This window comes from Pristiophorus japonicus, chromosome 15 (genome assembly GCF_044704955.1).
Source record: "Pristiophorus japonicus isolate sPriJap1 chromosome 15, sPriJap1.hap1, whole genome shotgun sequence".
NCBI classification, from domain to species: domain Eukaryota; kingdom Metazoa; phylum Chordata; class Chondrichthyes; family Pristiophoridae; genus Pristiophorus; species Pristiophorus japonicus.
The window spans coordinates 57,580,476-57,606,818 of record NC_091991.1 but is presented as its reverse complement, the minus strand read 5'-3'; the positions used below and the strand labels follow the sequence as shown (position 1 = coordinate 57,606,818).

Genomic DNA, 26,343 nt, shown 5'->3' with positions numbered 1-26,343 from the left:
CTGAGGGGTCATCAATTTAAAATTGCCATTAAGGAGAGCAGATAGGAGAAATGTCTTTACACAGATGAGTGTTGTTGAGCATGAAATGCACAGACCATTGCATCTTTTAAGGGAGATTTGGATTAAATATTTGAAGCAAAGGAAGATTAAGGGCAATGGGGAGAGACCGGGATAAATTTTGGATTGTTCTAACATAGAGACAGCACAGACACAATAGGTCAAGTGGCCTCCGCTGTGCTGTAAACTTCCACGGTACAATATGAAATGGATTATTGGATAATCTGATCCAGAGACTGGTATTTTTCACAGCTAATTGGTTAAATTCAGATGGTTATTTTCTTCCAGCAGCAGTGGAGATCCAAATCTTGATTGAAGCAGTATTCACTGGTGTGCGATAGCAGGTATTATATTCTATAAGCAGGAAGCCAGTTGCAGAGCTTTGTCATCTGCTGCAATAACACCATCACCCAATTTGCAACATAAGCATCGCACTACCCAATGGCAGTCAAGGTCACTACTACCCTCAACTTTTCTGCCTTTGGCTCATTCCAAGTTAACATTGATGTATAAGCTAATGCAGTAGCCACACATGTATCAAATACTTGACTGCTGCATTTCCTACTGAAGAGCAACAGGAGCATGACAGTGGCTGCCTAATATCACTACATTGCTGCCTTTGATAAAGTACAGCGACCATTCATGATAACCATGTGCCATCCTGTTTTTGCTTCTCCTCTATTACCAACACGTGCTCCTTCTCACCTAAGCATGGTAACTCACCCAATGCTACCTTCTCAAATTCACTAAATGGTTATTCTTGGGAATGTGCAGATATGCTAATGATGGCAAACATTGAAGAAAGTGACCCCAAGAACTGTGTACTGCTTCTTGGCAGTGCTGCCAGACTGCTCTTCAAGAGCTAAAAAGACAGAATACTGGCTGGAGAAGACACCTTCAAACATAACTTGCCTTGTAATATACTACATGTGCTGACTATACACCTGTGTGGTAGTGAGTGTGGCGTGGGACAGGAGCAGGGTGGTATTTGTCGTGCTGATTCACCTTCCCTATTCCATAATCCTATATTTAAAGGATGTTCAGGGTGGTCTATTCCACGGAGTCAAGGGCTTGCAATTTCTGATCCCTTCTTCAGTTCAGGTCTGTTTTCTTGTATTGAGTGTCATAGAAATACACAGAAGTTACAACATGGAAACATCACATTTGTCCCAACCAGTCCATGTGAGTATTTACCCTACATTTGAGCAAATAGTCCTAATCCCATTTGCCTGCCCTAATCCCATATCTCCTCTTCCTTCCTCCACTTCTCCAATCTGATCTTCAATGTTGATATAGTTTCTGCCTCAACCACTAACTCTTCCAAGCCTCAACTCGTCTGTAAAGAAATTTCACTTGCTCTGCATTCGAAATCTCTTACATTTCAACCTGTACATCACCGCCCATTCTGGACCCTTCAACGATTGGAAAAATTATTTTGCTTCTATCTACCCTGTTCTATCTTTTCATAATTTTAAATTCCATCATATTGCTCCATAATCTGTATTGTTCTGATTAAAAAAGCCCTAAGTTGTTAAGTCTGCATATTTCTATATCCTCGTACGCATGAACAGAAAGACGTACAGCTTACAGCCCATCTTGAATGTCATTAACTGACCATGCATCATGCACCTAAGTTGTACTACAATTTGATGCGTGAAAGTCTTAAAAAACACTTTCACTTGTGAGTTGCAGCTTGACTCTGTGCTATGCTGGAACATGGCTAGGTTTGAGAAGCAACAAACGATTTGGAAGGCTGTGATAGGGCTTGGCATGGCCAGCAGTAAACATAGATTCGGTTAACATGCAACTCTTTGTGGCATGGAATCTTGGACCATCTACCTGGTATATAATACTGTTGGATAGTCTTAGCTTTCCAAAATTATTAAAGGTTGCAGTCTTCTCACACATCTTTTACTAGGTCCAATGAGTAATGTACATAGCACTGTGTCTGGCTACCACATCCTGCAAGGTCTGATGCACTGGAGCACTAAAAAGGGAAAATAATTGTAACACAACCGCCTTGTAACCATATCATACAGCAGCACATCTACTTTGCCAATGGGTCAGGATTTGCCTAGAGATGCCTTTTGTGCCTCCATAGTTGTTTTTAAATTTACCACTTACGGTGACAGATAGATGCACAAAGATCCAGTCCGTGTGGCACTGTGCCAAGAATGGAATATTTACACAAAGGACATCCTCCATCATGTCATGTGGCATCGCCAAGTGAGACAGATTAAGAATAGAACTAGCAGCTCAAAACTGGGCCTCTATCAGACAATGTCAATTTCAGACAAGAGAAAACTTTTCTGCTTACTGCATTTTAAAATCAACATACCAATTATATCTAAGATCACAATAACCATCTACTTCTTCAGTTATAAATAAAACAAAGCAAAGAAATTCAAATTTGTTGCATGATGTTCATGATGAATGGAGGTCATTGATGTGAAGAAGGAACAGAATGGAACATAGGAACAGGGCTAGGCCATTCTACTCCCCAAGCTTGTTCCACACGAGGGCTGAATGGAAAGAGGACAGAGCCTGAAGAAAAAATAAACTGTTGGGAACACTCAGCAGGTCGGGCCGCATCTGTAGAGAAAGGAAGGAAAGATTAGCGTTTCAGGTCACTGACTTTCTGTCAGAACTACTGAAATGTTAACCCTATACCTTCCTTTCTACACAGATGCTACTTGACCTGCTGAGTGTTTCGAGCATTTTTTGTTTTCATTTCAAAATTCCCAGAACCTGCATTTTGCTTTTTGTTTTAGAGCCTGAGAAAACCCCAAGTTAATTCAAAAGTCAGAAGATGGACCACCAACTACAGTACAGACAGTAGTGACCTGATGGACTGTAAGAGAAATGATAACCATCGGTGGCTAACTAAGAAAATAAGGGATGGTATCAAATTGAAAACAAGGGCATACAATATGGCCAAGACTAGTGGGAGGCCAGAGGATTGGGAAACTTTTAAAAGCCAGCAAAGAATGGCTAAAAAAATGATAAAGATTGGTAAAGATAGATTATGAAAGTAAACTAGCACAAAATATACAGATAGTGAGTTTCTATAGGTACATAAAAAGGAAAAAAGAGTGGCTAAAGTAAATGTTGGTCCCCTAGAGGATGAGACTGGGGAATTAATAATGGGGAAAACAGGGAAATGGCAAAGACTTTGAACAAATATTTTGTATCAGTCTTGATGGTAGAAGATACTAAAAACATTCCAATAGTGGATAATCAAAGGGCTATAGGTAGGGAGGATACAATCACTATCACTAAAGAGGCAGTACTCGGTAAAATAATGGGACCAGAGGCGGACAAGTCCCCTGGACCTGATGGCTTACATCCTAGGGTCTTAAAAGAAGTGGCTGCAGAGATAGTGGATGCCTTGGTTGTAATCTACCAAAATTCCCTGGATCCTGGGGTGGTCCCAGCAGATTGGAAAACCGCAAATGTAACGCCCCTATTTTAAAAAAAAGGCAGACAATAAGCAGGAAACTACAGACCAGTTAGTCTAACATCTGTCGTTGGGAAAATGCTGGAGTCCATTATTAAGGAAGCAGCAGCAGGACATTTGGAAAAGCATAATTCAATAAAGCAGAGTCAGCATGGTTTTCTGAAAGGGAAATTATGTTTGACAAATTTGCTGGAGTTCTTTGAGGATGTAACGAACAGGGTAGATAAGGGGGAACCAATGGATGTGGTGTATTTGGATTTCCAGAAGGCATTCGATAAGGTGCCACATAAAAGGTTACTGCACAAGATAAAAGTTTGCGGGGTTGGGGGTAATATATTAACATGGATATCCATCATCATAGGCAGTCCCTCGAAGCGAGGATGACTTGCTTCCACGCCAAAATAGGATGAGTTCACAGGTGTTTCAATGTTCCAGATCCCGAACTATTATTCCAGATCCCGAACTACATCTTGAAGGTTGTGGATTACCTGTGCGTGGATTTTTTTAACATGCGGTGGCCGTTATAAAACAGCCACCACATGGGCTTGACAGAGCTAGGTCTTGGTCCAGTGGCAAGGATTAACCAAAACAACTGGAGATCAGCTCTGCTGCACGGACCCAGCGCGCACTGGAGACCAGCTCTGCTGCACGGACCCAGCTTGCACACATATCGCAGTGTGGGCTGGCCCATTCTCTAACCTTGGGCCCTTGCCTCCTCTGAGCCCCAAACTCACACCTCTCCTGGGTCCTGATCACATCCCTCGACGAACTCTTGTCGCTCCTTCGCTCCTCCTGCTGTGCGTGCCCGCACTGCAATCAGCGACCTGACTTCGCAGCCTTCGCCCTCCTGCTGATGGTCTTGCAGGCTGGGACCGCGCCGATTTCCGAGGCGGGCCGCTGCACGCTGCTCCCTCCAATGGCCCTGGCCTGCTGAACAATTCAAGGATTGGTTAACTAACAGAAAACAGAGAATCGGGATAAATGGGTCATTTTCCGGTTGGCAAACAGTGACTAGTAGGGTGCCGCAGGGATCGGTGCTGGGTCCTCAAATATTTACAATTTATATTAATGACTTAGATGAAGGGACCAAGTTTAATGTAGCCAAGTTTGCTGATGATACAAAGATGGGTGAAAAAGCAAATTGTGAGGAGGACACAAAACATCTGCAAAGGGATATAGAGAGGCTAAGTGAGTGGACAAAAATTTGGCAGATGGAATATAACATGGGAAAATGCGAGGTTATCCACTTTGGCTCCTTGTGCATGAAACACAAGTATGCAGGTACAGCAAGTAATCAGGAAGGCAAATGGAATGTTGGCCTTTATTGCAAGGGGGATAGAGTATAAAAGCAGAGAAGTCCTGCTACAACTGTACAGGGTATTGATGAGGCCACATCTGGAGTACTGCGTACAGTTTTGATCTCTGTATTTAAGGAAGGATATACTTGCATTGGAGGCTGTTCAGAGAAGGTTCATTAGGTTGATTCTGGAGATGAGCGGGTTGACTTAGGAAGATAGGTTGCGCCTATATACATTAGAGTTCAAATGAATGAGAGGTGATCTTATCAAAACATATAAGATAATGAGGGGGCTCGACAAGGTGGATGCAGAGAGGGTAGGTATTTCCACTCATAGGGGAAACTAAAACAAGGAGACATAGTCTCAGAATAAGGGGCCGCCTTATTTAAAATTGAGATGAGGAGGAATTTCTTCTCTGAGGATTGTAAATCTATGGAATTCTCTGCCCCAGAGAGCTGTGGAAGCTGTGTCTTTAAATATATTTAAGGCGGAGATAGACAGATTTTTGAGTGATAAGAGAATAAAGGTGCTATGTATGCAATAACTGTTAGACTGAGTACTGTTTAACTCCAAAAGGTATGACTTTGGCTCTGCTTTATTAAGGCTCAAAGTGACTGATATACAAAATGGCTGGTCTTTTATACTTGGGCTGCACACATATGCTTACAGCCCAATGGCCTCCAACAGTGACGCCAAAAGTACATTCATGACATATCCCCCTCTGAGATATTAACACAGTCTTTTACAAATTGAGACGATCCGGCGTTTTACGCTCCCGGGTTGACTGTCTCAGTTCAACTCCAGCCTTGGGTGAATGTTCAGAGTCTGTTGTGACTGGTGGCTGGGTGGCTGACCTGGTGGGAGTGGCAATGGCCATGTCATGGATTGAAAGTCCATTTTCATTGAACATGTCAGTGATTGAAAGTCCCGATTCACTGATGGCCACTGAGTCCTCTGATGACTGGGGGTAGGTTGGTTGGTCGTCGATTGTCTCTTCCGCCAACTGTTCCGGTTCGTCTGTTTGCCGCAGCTTTGTCTGATCCATATATTTCCTGCATGTTTGCCCATTTTTGAGCTTGACAATATATACTCATGGCCAAGGAGGGCAACAGATAGTACCAACGATCCACTTGGGACCCTGACTATAATTCAGAACATATACAGGATCATTTACAGAAATATTACGTGACACAGCTGCGTGATCGTGATACCCTTGCTGACTTTGTCTTCTATATTCAACATGATTATTCAAGTCAGGGTGTACAAGAGATAGCTTGGTCTTAAGACCTCTCTTCATCATTAGTTCAGCAGGCGAGACCCCGGTAAGCATGTGGTCTTGTCCTGTAACTAAGCAGTATGCATGACAGGCGGGTCTGCAGTGACCCTTGGGTTATTCGCTTCATACTCTGCTTTATGATTTGGACAGTACATTCTGTTTGCCCATTGGATGCAGGTTTGAATGGTGCTGTGACCTTACATGTTTGATACCACTGAGTTTCATGAACTCTTGAAACTCCTGACTGGTGAAGCACGATCCGTTGTCGCTAACAACGATGTCAGGCAGACCATGTGTCGCGAACATGACACAGATTCTCAATGGTAGCTGTGGATGTGCTGGATGACATGATTATACACTCTATCCACTTTGAATATGTATCCACCACAACTAAAAACATCTTCCCCAGGAAGGGACCTGCAAAGACTATGTGGATCCTGAACCATGGTTTAGACAGCCACAACCACAGACTCAGTGGCGATTCTGCTGGTGCTTTGCTGAGCTGCATGCAAGTGTTGCACTGATGCACACATGATTCCAGCTGAGTCAATTCCCGGCCACCATACAGGAGACCTGGCGATGGCTTTCATCATTACAATGCCGGGATGTGTGCTATGTAGTTCACGTACAAATTTCTCTCTCCCTTTCTTGGGCATAACAATACGATTGCCCCACAGTGTATAATCCGACTGAATAGACAGTTCGTCTTTGTGACGAATGTAAGGTTTGGTCTCCTCGCACATTTGCTTGGGTATGGCAGACAAATCACCTTTGAGGATGCAACTCTTCACCACCGATAAAATCGGGTCCTGGCTGGTCCAGGTTTCAGCTTGTTGAGCCGTGACAGGGGTTCCTTCACTCTCAAAAGCATCCATAACTAACAATAGGTCTGCCGGTTGTGGCGTTTCCACCTCCGGTGTGGGCAACGGCAGACGGCTCAAAGCATCGGCATAATTCTCGGTGCCAGGTCTATGGCGAATGACATAATCATAAGCGGATAATGTCAGCGCCCACCTCTGGATGCAGGATGAAGCACTGGTATTGATACCTTTGTTTTCAGAGAACAGTGAAATGAGCGGCCTGTGATTTGTCTCCAGTTAAAACCGAAGACCAAACAGGTACTGATGCATCTTTTTTACCCCATACACACAGGCTAGTGCTTCTTTCTCTACCATGCTGTAGGCTCTTTCCACTTTAGACAAACTTTTTGAAGCATACACGACTGGTTGAAGTTTACCCGACTCATTAACTTGTTGGAGTACACAACCAATTCCATATGACGAAGCATCACAGGCCAATACTAAATGTTTACGAGTCATAATGTACCAGCAGCTTGTTAGAGCAAAGCAGATTAGTGGCTTTCTCAAAAACTTTGTCTTGAGACGCACCCCACACCCAGTTGTCCCCTTTTCTTAGCAGCATGTGCAGTGGTTCTAATAAGGTGCTCAATTTAGGCAGGAAGTTACCGAAGTAGTTGAGTAGACCCAGGAACGAACGCAGCTCTGTCACATTCTGTGGCTTGGGTGCATTCTTGATGGCCTTCGTTTTCGCGTCCATGGGCCTGATGCAGTCAGCAGCGACATTCCTCCCCAGGAATTCGACCTCTGGTGCCATGAAGACGCATTTCGAGCGTTTCAGTCGGAGTCCTACTTTGTCCAGACGATGTCGATCCTCTTCCAGGTTGTTCAGATGTTCCTCGAAGTCACGACTTGTGATCAAGATCTCATCTTGGAACACAACGGTTCTGGGAACGGACTTCAGTAGACTCTCCATGTTCCTCTGAAATATTGCTGCAGCCGAGCGAATTCCAAAAGGGCACCTGTGATAAATAAACAGCTCCTGTGTCATGTAGGCCGACGTCAAGTCCAGTTTGGTGAATGACTTCCCCCTGGCTAGAATTGCAAACAAGTCATCAGCCTTCGGTAATGGGTACTGATCCTGTTTCGAAATCCTGTTGATCGTAGCCTTGTAGTCTCCACAGATTCTGACTGTGCCATCACTTTTCAGCACAGGAACAATGGGGCTGGCCCATTCATTAAATTCAACCGGTGATATGATCCTTCCACGCTGGAATCTGTCCAGTTCGATTTCGACCTTCTCCCACATCATATACTGAACTGCCCAAGCTTTATGATGGACGGGTTTTGCATCCAAGTCCACGTGGATCTGCACCTTGGCTCCCGTGAAATTGCCGATGCCTGGTTTGAACAGCGAGGGGAACTTGCTCAATACTTGGGCACTTGTAGCTTCCTCCGACGACAATGCTTTGATGTCGTTCCAATCGCATCTGATTTTTTCAAGCCAGTTCCTGCCGAGTAGCGTTCCATTGATACCGGCACCCCATTAAATTTCATGTTGATCATTATCGGTTTGCTCTTAGTTAGGAACGAGTACCGTCCCTACACTTCCTCCTCTGGTATCTCGGATTGCATATCCGGATCCGCGCTAGTCTGATCATCATCCTCCATGTGGTGTGTTGCAGCACGCTTGCTCATCTGCAGACACTCGCACTGGAGATGCCCCACTATCAGACAGCCTTTGCAACTATATTGCTTAAATCGGCACTGCTGGTGCCGGTGATTTCCCCCACAATGCTAACATGGAGAAATCGGATGACTTTGGGCAGCCACAGGTTTCGCGTACGCAGTCGGGTAGACCCTGCCATGTGCCGCTCTGCCGAACCAATCATATTTACAGTACTTACCGAGTTTCGATTTTTCACTGATATCTGCTTTAGACTTCTATCCGTTGTCATGCATGACTGAGCGATCGTGATGGCCCTGTTCAAGTCCAACGTCTCCACCGCCAGTAGTTTACGCAGGATCACCTCGTGGCTGATGCCGATTACAAAGAAGTCCCGCAGCATGTCTGCCAACACAGCCCCGAACTTACACAGTCCCACTAGATGTCTCAGGTCGGCAACAAATTCCACTGCATTCTGGCCTCTGGGCGAACGTGCTTGTAAAATCTGTATCTCGAGATGATGATGCCTTCGTCTGGCTTAAGGTGGTCTCGTACCAGTGTACACAATTCTTCATATGTCTTCTCTGTTGGACTCACAGGCAGGAGTAGATTCTTTATCAGACCATAAATTTTTGGACGCAAACCGTGAGGATTACCGCCCGGCGCCGATCTGCGTCGCCGACCTCCTCCATTTTGTTACAGTCTAAGGATAAGGGGTAAGCCATTTAGGACCGAGATGAGGAGAAACTTCTTCACCCAGAGAGTGGTGAACCTGTGGAATTCTCTACCACAGAAAGTTGTTGAGGCCAATTCACTAAATATATTCAAAAAGGAGTTAGATGTAGTCCTTACTACTAGGGGGATCAAGGGGTATGGCGAGAAAGCAGGACTGGGGTACTGAAGTTGCATGTTCAGCCATGAACTCATTGAATGGGGGTGCAAGCTCGAAGGGCCGAATGGCCTACACCTGCACCTATTTTCTTTGTTTCTATGTTGGCCACGAAGAACTGGCTCAAACAGCTCACAAAATCTGCCCAATCTTCTCCTTCCACAAATCGCTCCAACAATCCAATTGTGCTAATTTTTGCATGCAAAGTTGCCTTGTCACCAAACGTTGTGTATGCAATAACTGTTGGACTGAGTACTGTTTAACTCCAAGAGGTATGACCTTGGCTTTGCTTTATTAAGGCCCAAAGTGATTAATATACAAAATGGCTGGCCTTTTATACTTGGACTGCACACACGTGCGTGCAGCCCAATGGCCTCCAACAGTGACCAGTGATCCCAAAAGTACATACATGACAAAAGGGTTATGGGGAGAGGGCGGGGAAGTGGAGCTGAATCCATGATCAGATCAGCCATGATCTTATTAAATGGCGGAGCAGGCTCGAGGGTCAAGGTGGCCTACTCCTGCTCCTTTTTCTTATGTTCTTAAAACAGTTTTGATGGAAACCATATGATGGTGTGATTGATAGATTTCCTTGTAGCGTACTGACGATAGCTGTGGAACAACAAGGCTAATCAAAAGAACATCTCCCTCTGGGGAAGGCCAAAGAAGTAGTTACTGAATTTCAAATCCAACATCACGGATAGTGGAGACTTATTTATATCCTTCTTCCCTACTTAATCAAGCCACAGGATTAAGTAGCTACTAAAAAATTGCTGGTGGCATATTTTCTGATACCAAGACAGAGTACCTACCCATAGAAAGGAATTTGTGATGTCCAGTGAGGAAGAACCCGTGCAACGCAGTCTCTTAATTGTCGCTGCTGTCCCAAATAGAAGTAGGAATCGTATGCCAGCTTCAATGCCAGCAGATCAGTTGGTTTGGACAAAAGGATCTGTTCCCATATGTCACAAGCTTTTGGAAGAGACCTAAAGAATTCAAAAGGATGTTAGTATGAACCTTATCAAAATGTATAAATTATTTTCCTTGATGAATTCAAGATGCTAAATGCATTTTGAATCAGTTTTTAACAACTGAAACTGGACAGCCTTGTTCAATTTCACATTTTACAGATCACATGATTTTGACTCTACATCCCTCCTTCAGCTGAATATAGAAACAGTGGGGGTGAATTTACCCGGGGATTCTCTTGCTCCCTGTTTTTCCAGGGTTTTCACAGCTCTTTCGCCAGTTACAGTGGATGAACAGGAGCACCCTTACAGAAATTCACCCCTAGTCTGTAGTATTTTTTTATGGCTTTGCCGGGTACACCATGGAAGATAAATCAGTCAGTTTACAATTATATATATTTATTTCTATAATATATTTTAAAATTTACAAGTGGTATTTAATTACTGTCCCAAAACCATCACTTGTTATTTTTCAGTAACTGAGTAACGTTCGATATCAACATTTCAAGGTCAACGTGTATAATGGAATTTCCCATGTTAACAAGGGAAGGCTCGATAAACATATGAGGGAGAAAGGAATAGAAGGTTATGCTGATAGTGTTAGATGAAGAGGGATGGGAGGACACTTGTGTAAAGCATAAACACTGGCATGAACCAACTGGGCCGAGCGGCTTATTTCGGTGCTGTGTATTCTATGTAATCAGCAATCCTAATTCTGGCCTCCACCCAAAAAGAAAAGACTTGGATTTATGTAGCGCCTTTCACGACCAATGGACGCCTCAAAGCGCTTTACAGCCAATTATGCATTTTTGGAGTGTAGTCAGTGTTGTAATGTAGGAAATGTGGCACCCAATGTGCGCAAAGCAAGCTCCCACAAACAGCAACTTGATAATGAGCAGATAATCTATTCTTGTTATCCAGTAGAGGGTGATGTGGTAGCTCCTCTGTTCACATTCCGAGCTGCCCATACCACTCAATCCCCTGCTGCAGCCTAGGGTTACCAACCCTACAGGATTATCCTGGAGTTTCCAGGAATTAACATATAATCTCCCGAATAATGCGGTGAGTAACCCAGGAGAAAAATCATACGGGCATTCAGAAAAAGTGTTTTTTGCATTTTCTTTGAACACTTGTTTAGTAGTTATAAAAATATTGGAGATGGGGAAAAAAAGTTGGTTTGACTGGGTGGGGCAGCGGGTCATATGATGAAATTTCCAGTAATGTGTCCAACCAGAGCTGGTCACTGCAGTCTGTGTTTTGGGGCCTTTTTGTTATTTTCTCTGGGCCCATCCCAGCCCTCTCTGAACCTTGTTTTCCTTCTTCCACTCGAGTTTTGGACCTTGAGCTCCAGTCCCAGGCCAGTGTATCCTGAATTTTTTTTTAATAAACAGCGCACTTTTTCAACCTCTTACATTCATTCCTAACATACTTTAAGCCCCTGGTTGTAGCTCTTTTAAAACTGAATTTTCACCTGTTCTAACTCTCCTCTCCCACAATTTTCCCCTTTGCTTTAAATCGTAGCCACTTCTTTAACGTGCCCCCACCCCCCCACCATTCTACCTTTTCTTTCCAGTTTTGGCCCCTGTTCTGCCTCTATTTCTATTTTGTTTTTTATTTTGGGCCCATGACTTTTATTAAATCCCTTTCTGCACTGTATTGCTATTAGAGTTACTTACAATTCTTTCTTCCCCTTAGTCCTTTTCGTTCCCAAATTCCAGTTCCCCACTCTTATTCTTCCCAAACATCTCTCCCAATCTTTGTTCCCCAATGCCTTTTCTACATTATTCTATTCGTCCTCGACACCTGTTCCCCACTACTTCTTTGTTCCTGAATTACAATTCCCACTGTCTTTTCTCCACAACCAATTGCCCACAACTTTTTTAAAAATTACTTGTTATTTGCCTTCCTTGGATTGCTGCCTGCCTCGGCATCATCTTACCTCTGCCCCCACTGCTGCCGTTCTGCTTCTTACATCCACCACCAGACTCCCAGGCCTTCCTGCCTGTTTCCTGGTATCACGGTGCCTTGCCACCCACTTTGCATCAGCACCAGGATCCCCAAGGCATTTGGGTCTTCCTTCCTACTTTTCATCACCACCGCCCCAGGCCTTCTCGCTGCTGTTAAGTCTCCCCAGCTGACTGGACCTACCTGCCCACATCTAGCTGCTGCAGGGTTTCAGCTACTTTCCATTATTGCACTACAAAACCAGCAGTTAGCCAGTTAGAGAGGGAGGGAGAAGAAGAGTAAAGGGAGTTGGGATGGGGTAAGGGACAGAAAGTTTAGGGAATTAGAGCGAAGAGTGCGGGGGGGAGGGCGGGCAGAGGAAGAGATAAAAAGGTAAATTGGCAAAGATGAGAAGTGGAGAGTGGGAAGGGAAAGGACAAGGAGAGAGGGAAAAAGGAGAGGGGGGAAGGAAATGGGAATGGAGGAGAAAGAGCAACGATAGAAAGGAAGCCTTTTTCAAGGAGTGGAGGAAGGGAAATAACAGGATGGGACGGGGAAGAAACAAGATAAAGGAGTTTAAGGCAACAAGGCGTATTAACACTACGAGTTGGTCATAAAAGTGATGTAACAGGCAAATGGTCCCACGAAAATCTTTCCACCCTGCTGTCAGTCCCTCCGTGCCCCCCTCCCCCCCACATTGCCTCACCCCCTTTAATTACCGACTTCTGGCTCAGCACAGCGGGGGAAGTGCTGGATTTTTCCACCCTGACCCATTTGACAAGCTGCCCTCCAGAAATATTGAAATGAGCCCGGACCATGAAAATTGGTTAGGCCTCCTTTTAACAGCATCAGGCAGGCATAGCAAATGCCTGCCCACTGCCCGCCTGATATACACAGAACTCAAAAATTACCTGTTACACTTCACAATGTCCAAAGTATGTAAAAAAATAAAGAAAGGCAGTTTTATTCATGGATTTTTTTCCTAACCTGGAGCCAGAAACTTACAAGCATCTTCCAATCTGTAAACTTCCCTTACTGAACACTGATTGAAACACATGACTGTATTTACTTTAGCCTTTATGGCCTTAAAGGGACCACCCCTTAAACATAGCTTCATCTCATTTGTGAATTAATACATTTTGCTCCTGTTGTTAAATGTCATTATAAAGCAGTGCATCATTTCACTTACCAAGCAGAATACTTTTTTATTAATTCATGGGATGTGGGCATCGCCAGCATGGCTAGCATTTATTGCCCATCCCTAATTGCCTTTGAAAAGGTGGTGGTGAGCCACCTTCTTGAACCACAGCAGTCCGTGTGGTGGAAGGTACTCCCATGGTGACTTTGCGGCCATTTAAGAATCAACCACATTGCTATGGGTCTGGAGTGAGGTGAGGATGAAAGGTTTCCTTCCCTAAAAGGACACTTAGTGAACCAGATGGTTTTTAAATGACAATCCGGTAGTTAGAACCGATACTAGCTTTTTAAAAAAAATTCCAGATTTATTTAATTCATTGAATTTAAATTCCCCAGCTGCCATGGTGGGATTTGAACTTATGTTTCTGCATTATTAGACCAGGCCTCTGGATTACGAATAAAGGTGCAGCAGTTATAATGGGTGACTTTAATATGCACATAGATTGGGCTAACCAAACTGGAAGCAATACGGTGGAGGAGGATTTCCTGGAGTGCATAAGGGATGGTTTTTTAGACCAATATGTCGAGAAACCAACTAGGGGGTGGCCATCTTAGACTGGGTGTTGTGTAATGAGAGAGGATTAATTAGCAATCTCGTTGTGCGAGGCCCCTTGGGGAAGAGTGACCATAATATGGTGGAATTCTGCATTAGGATGGAGAATGAAACAGTTAATTCAGAGACCATGGTCCAGAACTTAAAAAAGGGTAACTTTGAAGGTATGAGGCGTGAATTGGCTCGGATAGATTGGCGAATGATACTGAAGGGGTTGACTATGAATGGGCAATGGCAGACATTTAGAGACCGCATGGATGAACTACAACAATTATACATTCCTGTCTGGCGTAAAAATAAAAAAGGGAAGGTGGCTCAACCGTGGCGATCAAAGGAAATCAGGGATAGTATTAAAGCCAAGGAAGTGGCATACAAATTGGCCAGAAATAGCAGCGAACCTGGGGACTGGGAGAAATTTAGAACTCAGCAGAGGAGGACAAAGGGTTTGATTAGGGCAGGGAAAAGAGAGTGCGAGATGAAGATTGCAGGGAACATTAAAACGGATTGCAAAAGTTTCTATAGATATGTAAAGAGAAAAAGGTTAGTAAAGACAAACGTAGGTCCCCTGCAGTCAGAATCAGGGGAAGTCATAACGGGGAACAAAGAAATGGCGGACCAATTGAACAAGTACTTTGGTTCGGTATTCACTGAGGAGGACACAAACAACCTTCCGGATATAAAAGGGGTCAGAGGGTCTAGTAAGGAGGAGGAACTGAGGGAAATCCTTATTAGTCAGGAAATTGTGTTGGGGAAATTGATGGGATTGAAGGCCGATAAATCCCCAGGGCCTGATGGACTGCATCCCAGAGTACTTAAGGAGCTGGCCTTGGAAATAGTGGATGCATTGACAGTCATTTTCCAACATTCCATTGACTCTGGATCAGTTCCTATGGAGTGGAGGGTAGCCAATGTAACCCCACTTTTTAAAAAAGGAGGGAGAGAGATAACAGGGAATTATAGACCGGTCAGCCTGACATCGGTAGTGGGTAAAATGATGGAATCAATTATTAAGGATGTCATAGCAGTGCATTTGGAAAGAGGTAATATGATAGGTCCAAGTCAGCATGGATTTGTGAAAGGGAAATCATGCTTGACAAATCTTCTGGAATTTTTTGAGGATGTTTCCAGTAGAGTGGACAAGGGAGAACCAGTTGACGTGGTATATTTGGACTTTCAGAAGGCTTTCGACAAGATCCCACACAAGAGATTAATGTGCAAAGTTAAAGCACATGGGATTGGGGGTAGTGTGCTGACATGGATTGAGAACTGGTTGTCAGACAGGAAGCAAAGAGTAGGAGTAAATGGGGACTTTTCAGAATGGCAGGCAGTGACTAGTGAGGTACCGCAAGGTTCTGTGCTGGGGCCCCAGCTGTTTACACTGTACATTAATGATTTAGACGAGGGGATTAAATGTAGTATCTCCAAATTTGCGGATGACACTAAGTTGGGTGGCAGTGTGAGCTGCGAGGAGGATGCTATGAGGCTGCAGAGCGACTTGGATAGGTTAGGTGAGTGGGCAAATGCATGGCAGATGAAGTATAATGTGGATAAATGTGAGGTTATCCGCTTTGGTGGTAAAAATAGAGAGACAGACTATTATCTGAATGGTGACAGATTAGGAAAAGGGGAGGTGCAAAGAGACCTGGGTGTCATGGTACATCAGTCATTGAAGGTTGGCATGCAGGTACAGCAGGCGGTTAAGAAAGCAAATGGCATGTTGGCCTTCATAGCGAGGGGATTTGAGTACAGGGGCAGGGAGGTGTTGCTACAGTTGTACAGGGCCTTGGTGAGGCCACACCTGGAGTATTGTGTACAGTTTTGGTCTCCTAACCTGAGGAAGGACATTCTTGCTCTTGAGGGAGTGCAGCGAAGGTTCGCCAGACTGATTCCCGGGATGGCGGGACTGACCTATCAAGAAAGACTGGATCAACTGGGCTTGTATTCACTGGAGTTCAGAAGAATGAGAGAGGACCTCATAGAAACGTTTAAAATTCTGACGGGGTTAGACAGATTAGATGCAGGAAGAATGTTCCCAATGTTGGGGAAATCCAGAACCAGGGGACACCGTCTAAGGATAAGGGGTAAGCCATTTAGGACTGAGATGAGGAGGAATTTCTTCACCCAGAGAGTGGTGAACCTGTGAAATTCTCTAACACAGAAAGTTGTTGAGGCCAATTCACTAAATATGTTCAAAAAGGAGTTAGATGAAGTCCTTACTACTAGGGGGATCAAGGGGTATGGTGAGAAAGCAGGAATGGGGTACTGAAGTTGCATGTTCAGCCATGAACTCATTGAATGGCGGTGCAGGCTAGAAGGGCCGAATGGCCTACTCCTGCACCTATTTTCTATGTTTCTATGTTTCTATGTTTCTCCAGTAACATAACCACTATGCTACCATTCCCAGGACATCTACTGATTTTATTTTAAATTATACTTTTATTTATATCTTATTCCTCTCCATGTGATTGGAACTTGTTGGATGCCCAATTTCTCTGCAGAAATTCAGTCCTTCCACAGTGTTTTCTCATTCTTCCCAGTCTCTCCCTCATTTCCCCTCGCCTCTTCTCAGTCTCCTGATCTCTTTAGATATCAGTTGTATCCCTGTCTTGCTGTTCCCTGGCAAGTCTATCCAAAGCTCAAACTTATTTTTAGTGCTCCCAAGACCACTTGGGTTTGAAACCCTGATCCAGCATGGGAAGAACTGGGATCTATAAAAATAACACATTTAAAATAAGCTGCTCATGATAATTAAATGAAATATTTGATTAAATTGTTGTATTCTACTTTTATTTAATATTATAATCAGTATAAGTCAAATCTCAATATGCTCAGGATTTTACTGATTTCTTTTAACACTGAATTTTCCCCTAATTTCCATTATAATAAATGTCCCAGAATTTTTCCTATTAATTTTCACCTGGATTTTTTGTTAAATATAAAATGAGCAACTCCAGAATCATTTAAAACAAAACAAAAGCTGAAAATGAAAAATCCTATGAAGAGGATATACAATTTGAACTTGCATCTGTGCACATTACAATCCCCACTGTTTATAGTAGGGGTGTTGGTGTTCACAATTTTCAGCTGCGCCTTGTTCATGTCTACTATGTGTGCAGGAAGTGTGTCCAGCTGCAGCTCCTGACAGACTGCATTGCGGCACTGGAACTGCGCATGGACTCACTCTGGAGCATCTGCGATGCTGAGGATGTCGTGAATAGCACGTTTAGTGAGTTGGTCACATGCAGGTAAAGGTTACTCAGGCAGATAGGGAATGGGTGACTATCAGACAGGGCAGTGGAAGGAAGGTAGTGCAGGGGTCACCTGCGGTCATCGCCGTCCAAAACAGATATACCGTTTTAGATACTGTGGGAGGTGATGACTCATCAGGGGAAGGCAGCAGCAGGCAAGTTCATGGCACCATGGGTGGTTCTGCTGCACAGGAGGGCAGGAAGAAGAGTGGGCGAGCTATAGCGATAGGGGATTCTATTGTAAGAGGAATAGTTAGACATTTCTGCGGCCGCAATCGAGACTCCAGGATAGTATGCTGCCTCCCTGGTGCAAGGGTCAAGGATGTCTCGGAGTGGCTGCAGAGCATTTTGGAGGGGGAGGGTGAACAGCCAGTTGTCGTGGTGCATATAGGTAAAAAATGGGATGAGGTCCTACAAGCTGAATTTAGGGAGCTAGGAGTTAAATTTAAAAGTAGGACCTCAAAGGTAGTAATCTCAGGATTGCTACCAGTGCCATGTGCTAGTCAAAGTAAAAATAGCAAGATAGTTAAGATGAATACGTGGCTTGAGGAATGGTGCAAGAGGGAGGGATTCAAATTCCTGGGGCATTGGAACCGGTTCTGGGGGAGGTAGGACCAGTACAAACCGGACATTCTGCATCTGGGCAGGACCAAAACCAATGTCCTTGGGGGAGTGTTTGCTAGTGCTGTTGGGATGGGAATCTATGCAGGGAGACAGATGGAAGTAAAATGGGGGCAGAAGCAAAAGGTAGAAAGGAGATAAGGAAAGGCGGAGGGCAGAGAAATCAAAGCCAACAATCAAAAAGGGTGACACTACAACATAATTCTAAAAAGAAAAAGATAGTTTAAAAAAAAACAAGCCTGAAGGCTCTGTGTCTCAATGCGAGGAGCATTCGTAATAAGGTGGATGAATTAATTGCGCAGATAGCTGTTAAAGGATATGATGTCATTGGGATTACGGAGACATGGCTCCAGGGTGACCAAGGCTAGGAACTCAACATCCAGGGGTATTCAATATTCAAGAAGGATAGACAGCAGGGAAAAGGAGGTGGGGTAGCGTTGCTGGTTAAAGAGGAGATTAACGCAATAGTAAGGAAGGACATTAGCTTGGATGATGTAGAATCTGTATGGGTAGAGCTGCGTAACACCAAAGGGCAGAAAACGCTAGTGGGAGTTGTGTACAGACCACCAAACAGTGCTACTGAGGTTGGGGATGGCATCAAACAGGAAATTAGGGATGCATGCAATAAAGGTGACTTTAATCTACTTATAGATTGGGCTAACCAAACTGGTAGCAATACGGTGGAGGAGGATTTCCTGGAGTGTATAAGGGATGGTTTTCTAGACCAATATGTCGAGGAGCCAACTAGAGAGCAGGCCATCCTAGACTGGTTCTTGTGTAATGAGAGAGGATTAATTGGCAGTCTTGTTGTGCGAGGCCCCTTGGGGAAGAGTGACCATAATATGGTAGAATTCTTCATTAAGATGGAGAGTGACACACTTAATTCGGAGACTAGGGTCCTGAACGTAAAGAAAGGTAACTTCGATGGTATGAGACGTGAATTGGCTAGGATAGACTGGCAAATGATATTTACCCAAGGGTTGACGGTGGATATGCAATGGCAAACATTTAAAGATCACATGAATGAACTTCAACAATTGTACATCCCTGTCTGGCGTAAAAATAAAATGGGGAAGTTGGCACAACCGTGGCTAACAAGGGAAATTAGGGATAGTGTTAAATCCAAGGAAGAGGCATATAAATTGGCCAGAAAAAGCAGCAAACCTGAGGACTGGGAGAAATTTAGAATTCAGCAGAGGGGGACAAAGGGTTTAATTAGGAGGGGGAAAATAGAGTACGAGAGTAAACTTGCAGAGAACATAAAAACTGACTGCAAAAGCTTCTATAGATATGTGAAGAGAAAACGATTAGTGAAGACAAATGTAGGTCCCTTGCAGTCAGAATCAGGTGAATTTATAATGGGGAACAAAGAAATGGCAGACCAACTGAACAAATACTTTGGTTCTGTCTTCACTAAGGAAGACCTTCTGGAAATACTAGGGGACCGAGGGTCTCGTGAAAGAAGGAACTGAAAGAAATCCTTATTAGTCAGGAAATTGTGTTAGGGAAATTGATGGGATTGAAAGCTGATAAATCCCCAGGGCCTGATAGTCTGCATCCCAGAGTACTTAAGGAAATGGCCCTAAAAATAGTGGATGCATTGGTGATCATTTTCCAACATTCTATGGACTCTGGATCCGTTCCTATGGATTGGAGGGTAGCTAATGTAACCCCACTTTTTAAAAGAGGGAGAAAGAAAACAGGGAATTATAGATCGGTTAGCCTGACATCGGTAGTGGGAAAAATCTTGGAATCAATTATTAAAGATGTAATAGCAGCACATTTGGAAAGCAGTGACAAGATCAGTCCAATTCAGCACGGATTCATGAAAGGGAAACCATGCTTGACAAATCTTCCAGAATTTTTTGAGGATGCAACAAGTAGAATGGACAAGGGAGAACCAGTGGATGTGGTGTATTTGGACTTTCAAAAGGCTTTTGACAAAATCCCACACAAGAGATTAGTGTGCAAAATTAAAGCACATGGTATTGGGGGTAATATATTGATGTGGATAGAGAACTGGTTGGCAGACAGGAAGCAAAGAGTAAGAATAAACGGGTCCTTTTCAGAATGGCAGGCAGTGACTAGTGGGGTACCGCAAGGTTCAATGCTCGGCACCCAGCTATTTACAATATACATCAATGATTTAGATGAAGGAATTGAATGTAATATCTCCAAGTTTGCAGATGACACTAAGCTGGGTGGCACTGTGAGCTGTGAGGAGGATGCTAAGAGGCTGCAGGGTGACCAGGACAGGTTACGTGAGTGGGCAAATGCATGGCAGATGAAGTATAATGTAGATAAATGTGAGGTTATCCACTTTGGTGGCAAAAACAGGGAGGCGGAATATTATCTGAATGGTGACAGATTAGGAAAAGGGGAGGTGCAACGAGACCTGGGTGTCATGGTACATCAGTCATTGAAAGTTGGCATGCAGGTACAGCAGGCGGTGACGAAGGCAAATGGCATCTTGGCCTTCATAACGAGAGGATTTGAGTATAGGAGCAGGGAGGTCTTACTGCAGTTGTACAGGGCCTTGGTACAGTTGTGTACAGTTTTGGTCTCCTAATCTGAGGAAGAACATTCTTGCTATTGAAGTGCAGCGAAGGTTCACCACACTGATGCCCGGGATGGCAGTACTGACATATGAAGAAAGATTGGATCGACTTGGCTTATATTCACTGGAATTTAGAAGAATGAGAGGGGATCTCATAGAAACATATAAAATTCTGACAGGATTGGACAGGTTAGATGCAGGAAGAATGTTCCCGATCTTGGGGAAGTACAGAACCAGGGGTCACAGTCTAAGGATAAGGGGTAAGCCATTTAGGACCGAGATGAGGAGAAACTTCTTCACTCAGAGTTGTGAACCTGTAGAATTCTCTACCACAGAAAGTTGTTGAGGCCAGTTCGATAGATATATTCAAAAGGGAGTTAGATGTGGCCCTTACGGATAAAGGGATCGGGGTATGGAGAGAAAGCAGGAATGGGGTACTGAAGTTGCATGATCATATTGAATGGTGGTGCAGGCTCGAAGGGCCAAATGGCCTACTTCTGCACCTATTCTCTATGTTTCTATGTAGGAGTCAACATCCTAAAGAGGAGAGAGTCAGGATAATAATACCCACATTCCTAAAATAAGTAAATGTATGTAATCCCATCACTCAGCCACTATTTCATCACGCTCGTGATACTGCAGTGTAGTCAGACAGTGCCACTGTTTGTAACAGATTTCAAGATGGCTCCTGGGCTGGCAACTCCCGAGTGAGCTCCTCTGCTGCGCAGTTCTATCCTTGGCCAACCATTGCCCTTTCTTCCCTCAATCTCCTCTCTTCCATTGTTTAAGTTCCCCTGGCCCTAATAGTAGGTGAATTTTAGACCTATTTACAAGTTAACTGTTAGTTTAAAGTTACCTGGCCCACAGCCCATCTCCTGATCATGCCTGCTCTTTTTTTCCATCAGTGAGCATTGGATCATTGCTCAAATTTGGCTTCCAAATTCCTGGACTTCTCTGGACATCAAGACTATGCTTCTACACTGGACTACTCTAAGATTCAGCTGCTTTGTCTATGTTCTTCTCTTCAGTTGCTTTACTTTTACGGTAACTTTGTCTAGCCTTCAGCCCATCCCCCACCACTGCTGTTACCTGTTAAGCTTATTGGTTTTACAGCTTCATCTGCAGTGTGGTTCCTGGCCAGAAACTCAGTCACATGGGCCATAGTCCACTTCTTCACTGCCTCTGGATCTATGGTGCCCTCCAACTTCATCGTTTTTGTGCCCTGCGATCGATTCTGAACTCATTCTCACGGAAGTACCTCCAGTAGTGCATCCTCCAATACTCTACCCTTTAAATAGCTTCTGGACTCACTCGCCCTCCACACCTGTCTCCGAAACTGGACATCAATTCATCGATACTCCAAGCTAATGCCACTCTATCTTTGTCATCTTTATCCCATCACTTTAACTCTGGACTCCCTCCTATTGTCTCCTCTCTATTCCACGTTTAATACCTGGACCTAGTTATCCTAATCTGCTTGTCCGACATCCAGTACTGGACGAGCAGAAACGTCCTCCAACTAAATATTGGGAAGACTGAAGCCATTGTCTTTGGTCCCCATCATAAACTCTGTTCCCTAATCACCGACTCCATCTCTGTCCCTGGAAACTGTCTGAGGCTGAACCAGACAGTTCACAACCTTGATGTTGAATTTGACCCAAAATGAGCATCCGACAACATATTCACCCCATCGCCAAGACTGCCTATTTCCATCTCCATGACATCGCCCGACTCCGCCCCTGTCTCAGCTCATCTGCTGCTGAAACCCTCATCAATGCCTTTGCTACCTCTAGACTATTACAATGATCTCCTGGTCAGTCTCCCATTTGTCACCCTACATTACAAGCTCATCAGAAAACTCTGCTGCCCATATCTTAACTGCCCATATCTTAACTCACACCAAGTCCCATTCACCCGTGCTTTTCCATCTTTTCAATGCAAAAACTGCGCATATTGAATGGGCTGTGCAGCTCCTTAAAGGACCACGTGGCGCCCCCAAAAAATGACAGGGAACATTGCCCACCATCCCTCTGCTCACTGACCTCCATTGGCTCCCAGTCCAGCAACACCTCAATTTTAAAATTCACATTCTTGTTTTTAAATCCCGCCATAGCCTCACCCCTCCCTACCTCTGTAACCTCATCCAGCCCTACAACCCTCAGATCTCTGCACTCCCCCAATTCTGGCCTCTTGCACATCAGATTTTTAATTGCTCCACCATTGATGGCCGTGCTTTCAGCTGCTTAGGCCCCAAGCTCTGGAATTACCTGCCTAAACTCTCTCTCTTTCTCGCTTTCTCTCTCCTTTAAGACACTCCTGAAAACCTACCTCACATTGTCAGCTGTGGTGGCTCAGTAGGTAGCACTCTCACCTCTGAGTCAGAAGGTTATGGATTCAACTCCCAATCCAGGGACTTGAGCACAAAAAATCTAGGCTGACACTCCAGTGCAGCACTGCGAGAGTACTGCACTGTCTTTTGGATGAGAGGTTAAACCAAGGTCCCGTTTGCTCTCTCAACTGGATGTAAAAGATTCCATGGTATTATGTTGAAGAAGAGCAGAGGAGTTATCCTCGGTGTTCTGGCCAACATTTATCCCTCAATCAACATAACACAAAAGAGATTATCGGGTCATTATCACATTGCTGTTTGTGGGAGCTGGCTTGTGCTCAAAATGGCTGCCGTGTTTCCTACATTACAACAGTGACTGCACTCCAAAAGTACTTCATTGGCTGTAAAGGGCATTGAGAAGTCCAGTGGCTGTGAAAGGTGTTATATAAATACAAGTCTTTCTTTCTCTTTGACCAAGCTTTTGGTCATCTGCCTTAATATTTCCTTATGTGGTTCAGTGTCAAAATTTGTTAGATAACACTGCTGTGAAACAACTTGGAACATTTGGACACTATATGAATGTAAGTCGTTGTTGCTGTCATGAGGCACTCAGCTCCTACATACCGTGAATAGTTAGCAGTACGAGCTGAAAGACATTTAATTAATCAAGTTGCCTAAATTCAGTAGAGTTTTTAAAAACCTACCTGTAAATCTGGTGCTGGGGACGGGCCCTGCCTGAAGTCTCGGGCCCAGCCCGTTCAGCCTCCCTGCCCCTTCTCCTTCCCCCCCGCCCCCGCAAACTCCTTCCCCCCCCCCATTTCCTTCCCCCCCCCATCTCCTTTCCGCCCCCTCCTCCTTTCCCCCCCCCTCTCCTTCCCCCCCCATCTCCTTCCCCCCATCTCCTTTCTCCCCCTGTTCCCCTTTTCCCCCCCCTCTCCCCCTCCTCCCCCCCTCCCCCATCCCTCCCCTTCCCTCCCTCTGCTCCCTCTAACCCCCTCCTCCCCCTCCCCTCGCTGTCAGAAACAGACACTGACAGACAGAGAATGAGAGACACACAGACAGACAGAGAGATAGAGACACTGACAGGGGCACACTGAGGGGGGGGGGGCATCCCAGCACGCTGTTGGAGGGCTCCCGGTGCTGCAGTCGGTAAGTAGAAAATGTTTTATTTATTGATTTAAAAAAAAAATTATTTCTTATTAATTTTTTTTGATTGATTTATTGATGTATTTATCATTTATTATTGATGATGGCTCTTTATTTGTAAAACTGAAGTGTTTAATGTTTGTAAACTTCCCTTTAAACCCACCCCCACCATTCCCTACGCCTGATTTGTAACCTACGCCTGATTTTCTAAAGTGTAGACAAGGTTTTTTCGAGCGTACAAAAATCTTCATTTACTCCATTCTAAGTTAGTTTGGAGTAAGTTTTCACTGACGAAACTTTGAAAACAGGCGTAAGTGGCCGGAGACGCCCCCGTTTGAAAAAAAAATTCTGTTCCAAAGTGAAACTGTTCTAACTGACTAGAACTGGGGCAAACTAAATGACGAGAATTTCGATTTCTAAGATACTCCGTTCTACATCAGTTGCTCCTAAAAATCAGGAGCAAATCATGTGGAAACTTGGGGCCATAATCTTATACGTTTCAATAAGATCACCTCTCATTCTTCTGAATTCCAATGAGTAGAGGCCCAACCTACTCAACCTTTCCTCATAAGTCAACCCCCTCATCTCCGAAATCAACCTAGTGAATCTTCTCTGAACTGCCCCCAATGCAAGTATATCATTTCGTAAATATGGAAACCAAAACTGCACGCAGTATTCTAGGTGTGGCCTCACCAATACCCTGTACAACTGTAGCAAGACTTCCCTGCTTTTATACTCCATCCCCTTTGCAATAAAAGCCAAGATTCCATTGGCCTTCCTGATCACTTGCTGTACCTGCATACTAACCTTTTGTGTTTCATGCACAAGTACCCACAGGTCCCGCTGTACTGCAGCACTTTGCAATCTTTCTCCATTTAAATAATAACTTGCTCTTTGATTTTTTTTCTGCCAAAGTGCATGACCTCACACTTTCCAACATTATACTCCATCTGCCAAATTTTTGCCCACTCAGTTAGCCTATGTCTTTTTGCAGATTTTGTGTCCCCACCTCACACATTGCTTTTCCTCCCATCTTTGTATTGTCAGCAAACTTGGCTATGTTACACTGGGTCCCTTCTTCCAAGTCGATAATATAGATTGTAAATAGTTGGGGTCCCAGCACAGACTGTAAACAGTCTTGCGGTAACTCTCCTTACCCTTTTGCAAACATGTCCACTGCCTCCACATGGAGACGTTCCCGCTCAGTGATCTCTTGTGTCTTTGAAAGTCCAACCATCCTCTTAATCGCAGCATCCAAATCCTTATCCAGCCAAACAGAGCGTCCTGTGCCAATCAGTTCAAGTCCGTTTATGACCACCTGTCCCATCACTGAGAGAGAAAGGCAGGAAGTCAAACAGAGATAGGCAACAAAGAGGTGTGAGAAATTACACAGGATATACGACACAGAAACCGGCATTTATGCTCCATCCGAGCCTCCTCCCATCTTTCCTCATCGAAATCTATCAGTATAACCCTCTATTCCCTTCTTCCATATGCTTGCCGAACCTCCCCTTAAATGCATCTATACTATTCGCTTCAACCACTCCCTGTGGTAGCGAGTTCTGCATTCTCACCCCTCTTCGGGTAAAGAATTTATTTTTGAATTCCCGATTGGATTTCTTGGTGACTATCTTATATTGATGGCCTCTAGTTATGCTCTTCCCCACAAGTAGCAACATTCTCTCTCTGTATCCACTCTATCAAAACCTTTCATAATTTTAAAGACCTCGATTAGGTCACTCCTCAGCTTCTTTTTTCTTCTTTTAGAATTCAACAGGGGGACTGAAGGTTTAAGTAAGAGGGGGGAAATAGAGTACGAGAGGAAGCTTGCAGGGAACATAAAAACTGACTGCAAAAGCTTCTATAAATATGTGAAGGGAAAGAGATTAGTGCAGTCGGATTCAGGTTAATTTATAATGGTGAACAAAGAAATGGCAGACCAAATACTTCGGTTCTGTCTTCACGAAGGAAGACACAAATAACCTTCCGAATGTACTAGGAGACAGTAGGTCTAGTGAGGAGGAGGAACTGAAGGATATCCTTATTCGGCGGGAAAGTGTGTTAGGGAAATTGATGGGATTGAAGGCCGATAAATCCTCGGGGCCTGATAGTCTGCATCCCAGAGTACTTAAGGAAGTGGCCCTAGAAATAGTGGATGCATTGGTGATCATTTTCCAACAGTCTATCGACTCTGGATCAGTTCCTATGGACTGGAGGGTAGCTAATGTAACACCACTTTTTAAAAAAGGAGGGAGAGAGAAAACGGGTAATTATAGACCAGTTAGCCTGACATCAGTAGTTGGGAAAATGTTGGAATCAATCATTAAGGATGAAATAGCA

General features: G+C 44.2%; 1 protein-coding gene across 3 annotated transcripts in view; it reads right to left on the bottom strand.

Annotated features, from left to right (window-relative positions):
* The window catches only part of ttc38 (tetratricopeptide repeat domain 38), a 94,812-nt gene that overhangs the window by 50,710 nt on the left and 17,759 nt on the right, over positions 1-26,343 (bottom strand). For all 3 annotated transcript variants that reach the window (XM_070900498.1, XM_070900500.1, XM_070900499.1), the window contains exons 4-5: positions 25,161-25,332; positions 10,253-10,426 (exon numbers count right to left, since the gene is read on the bottom strand). In XM_070900498.1, the coding sequence (XP_070756599.1) occupies positions 10,253-10,426; positions 25,161-25,332 (346 nt within the window). The remainder of the gene's footprint in view (positions 1-10,252; positions 10,427-25,160; positions 25,333-26,343) is intronic.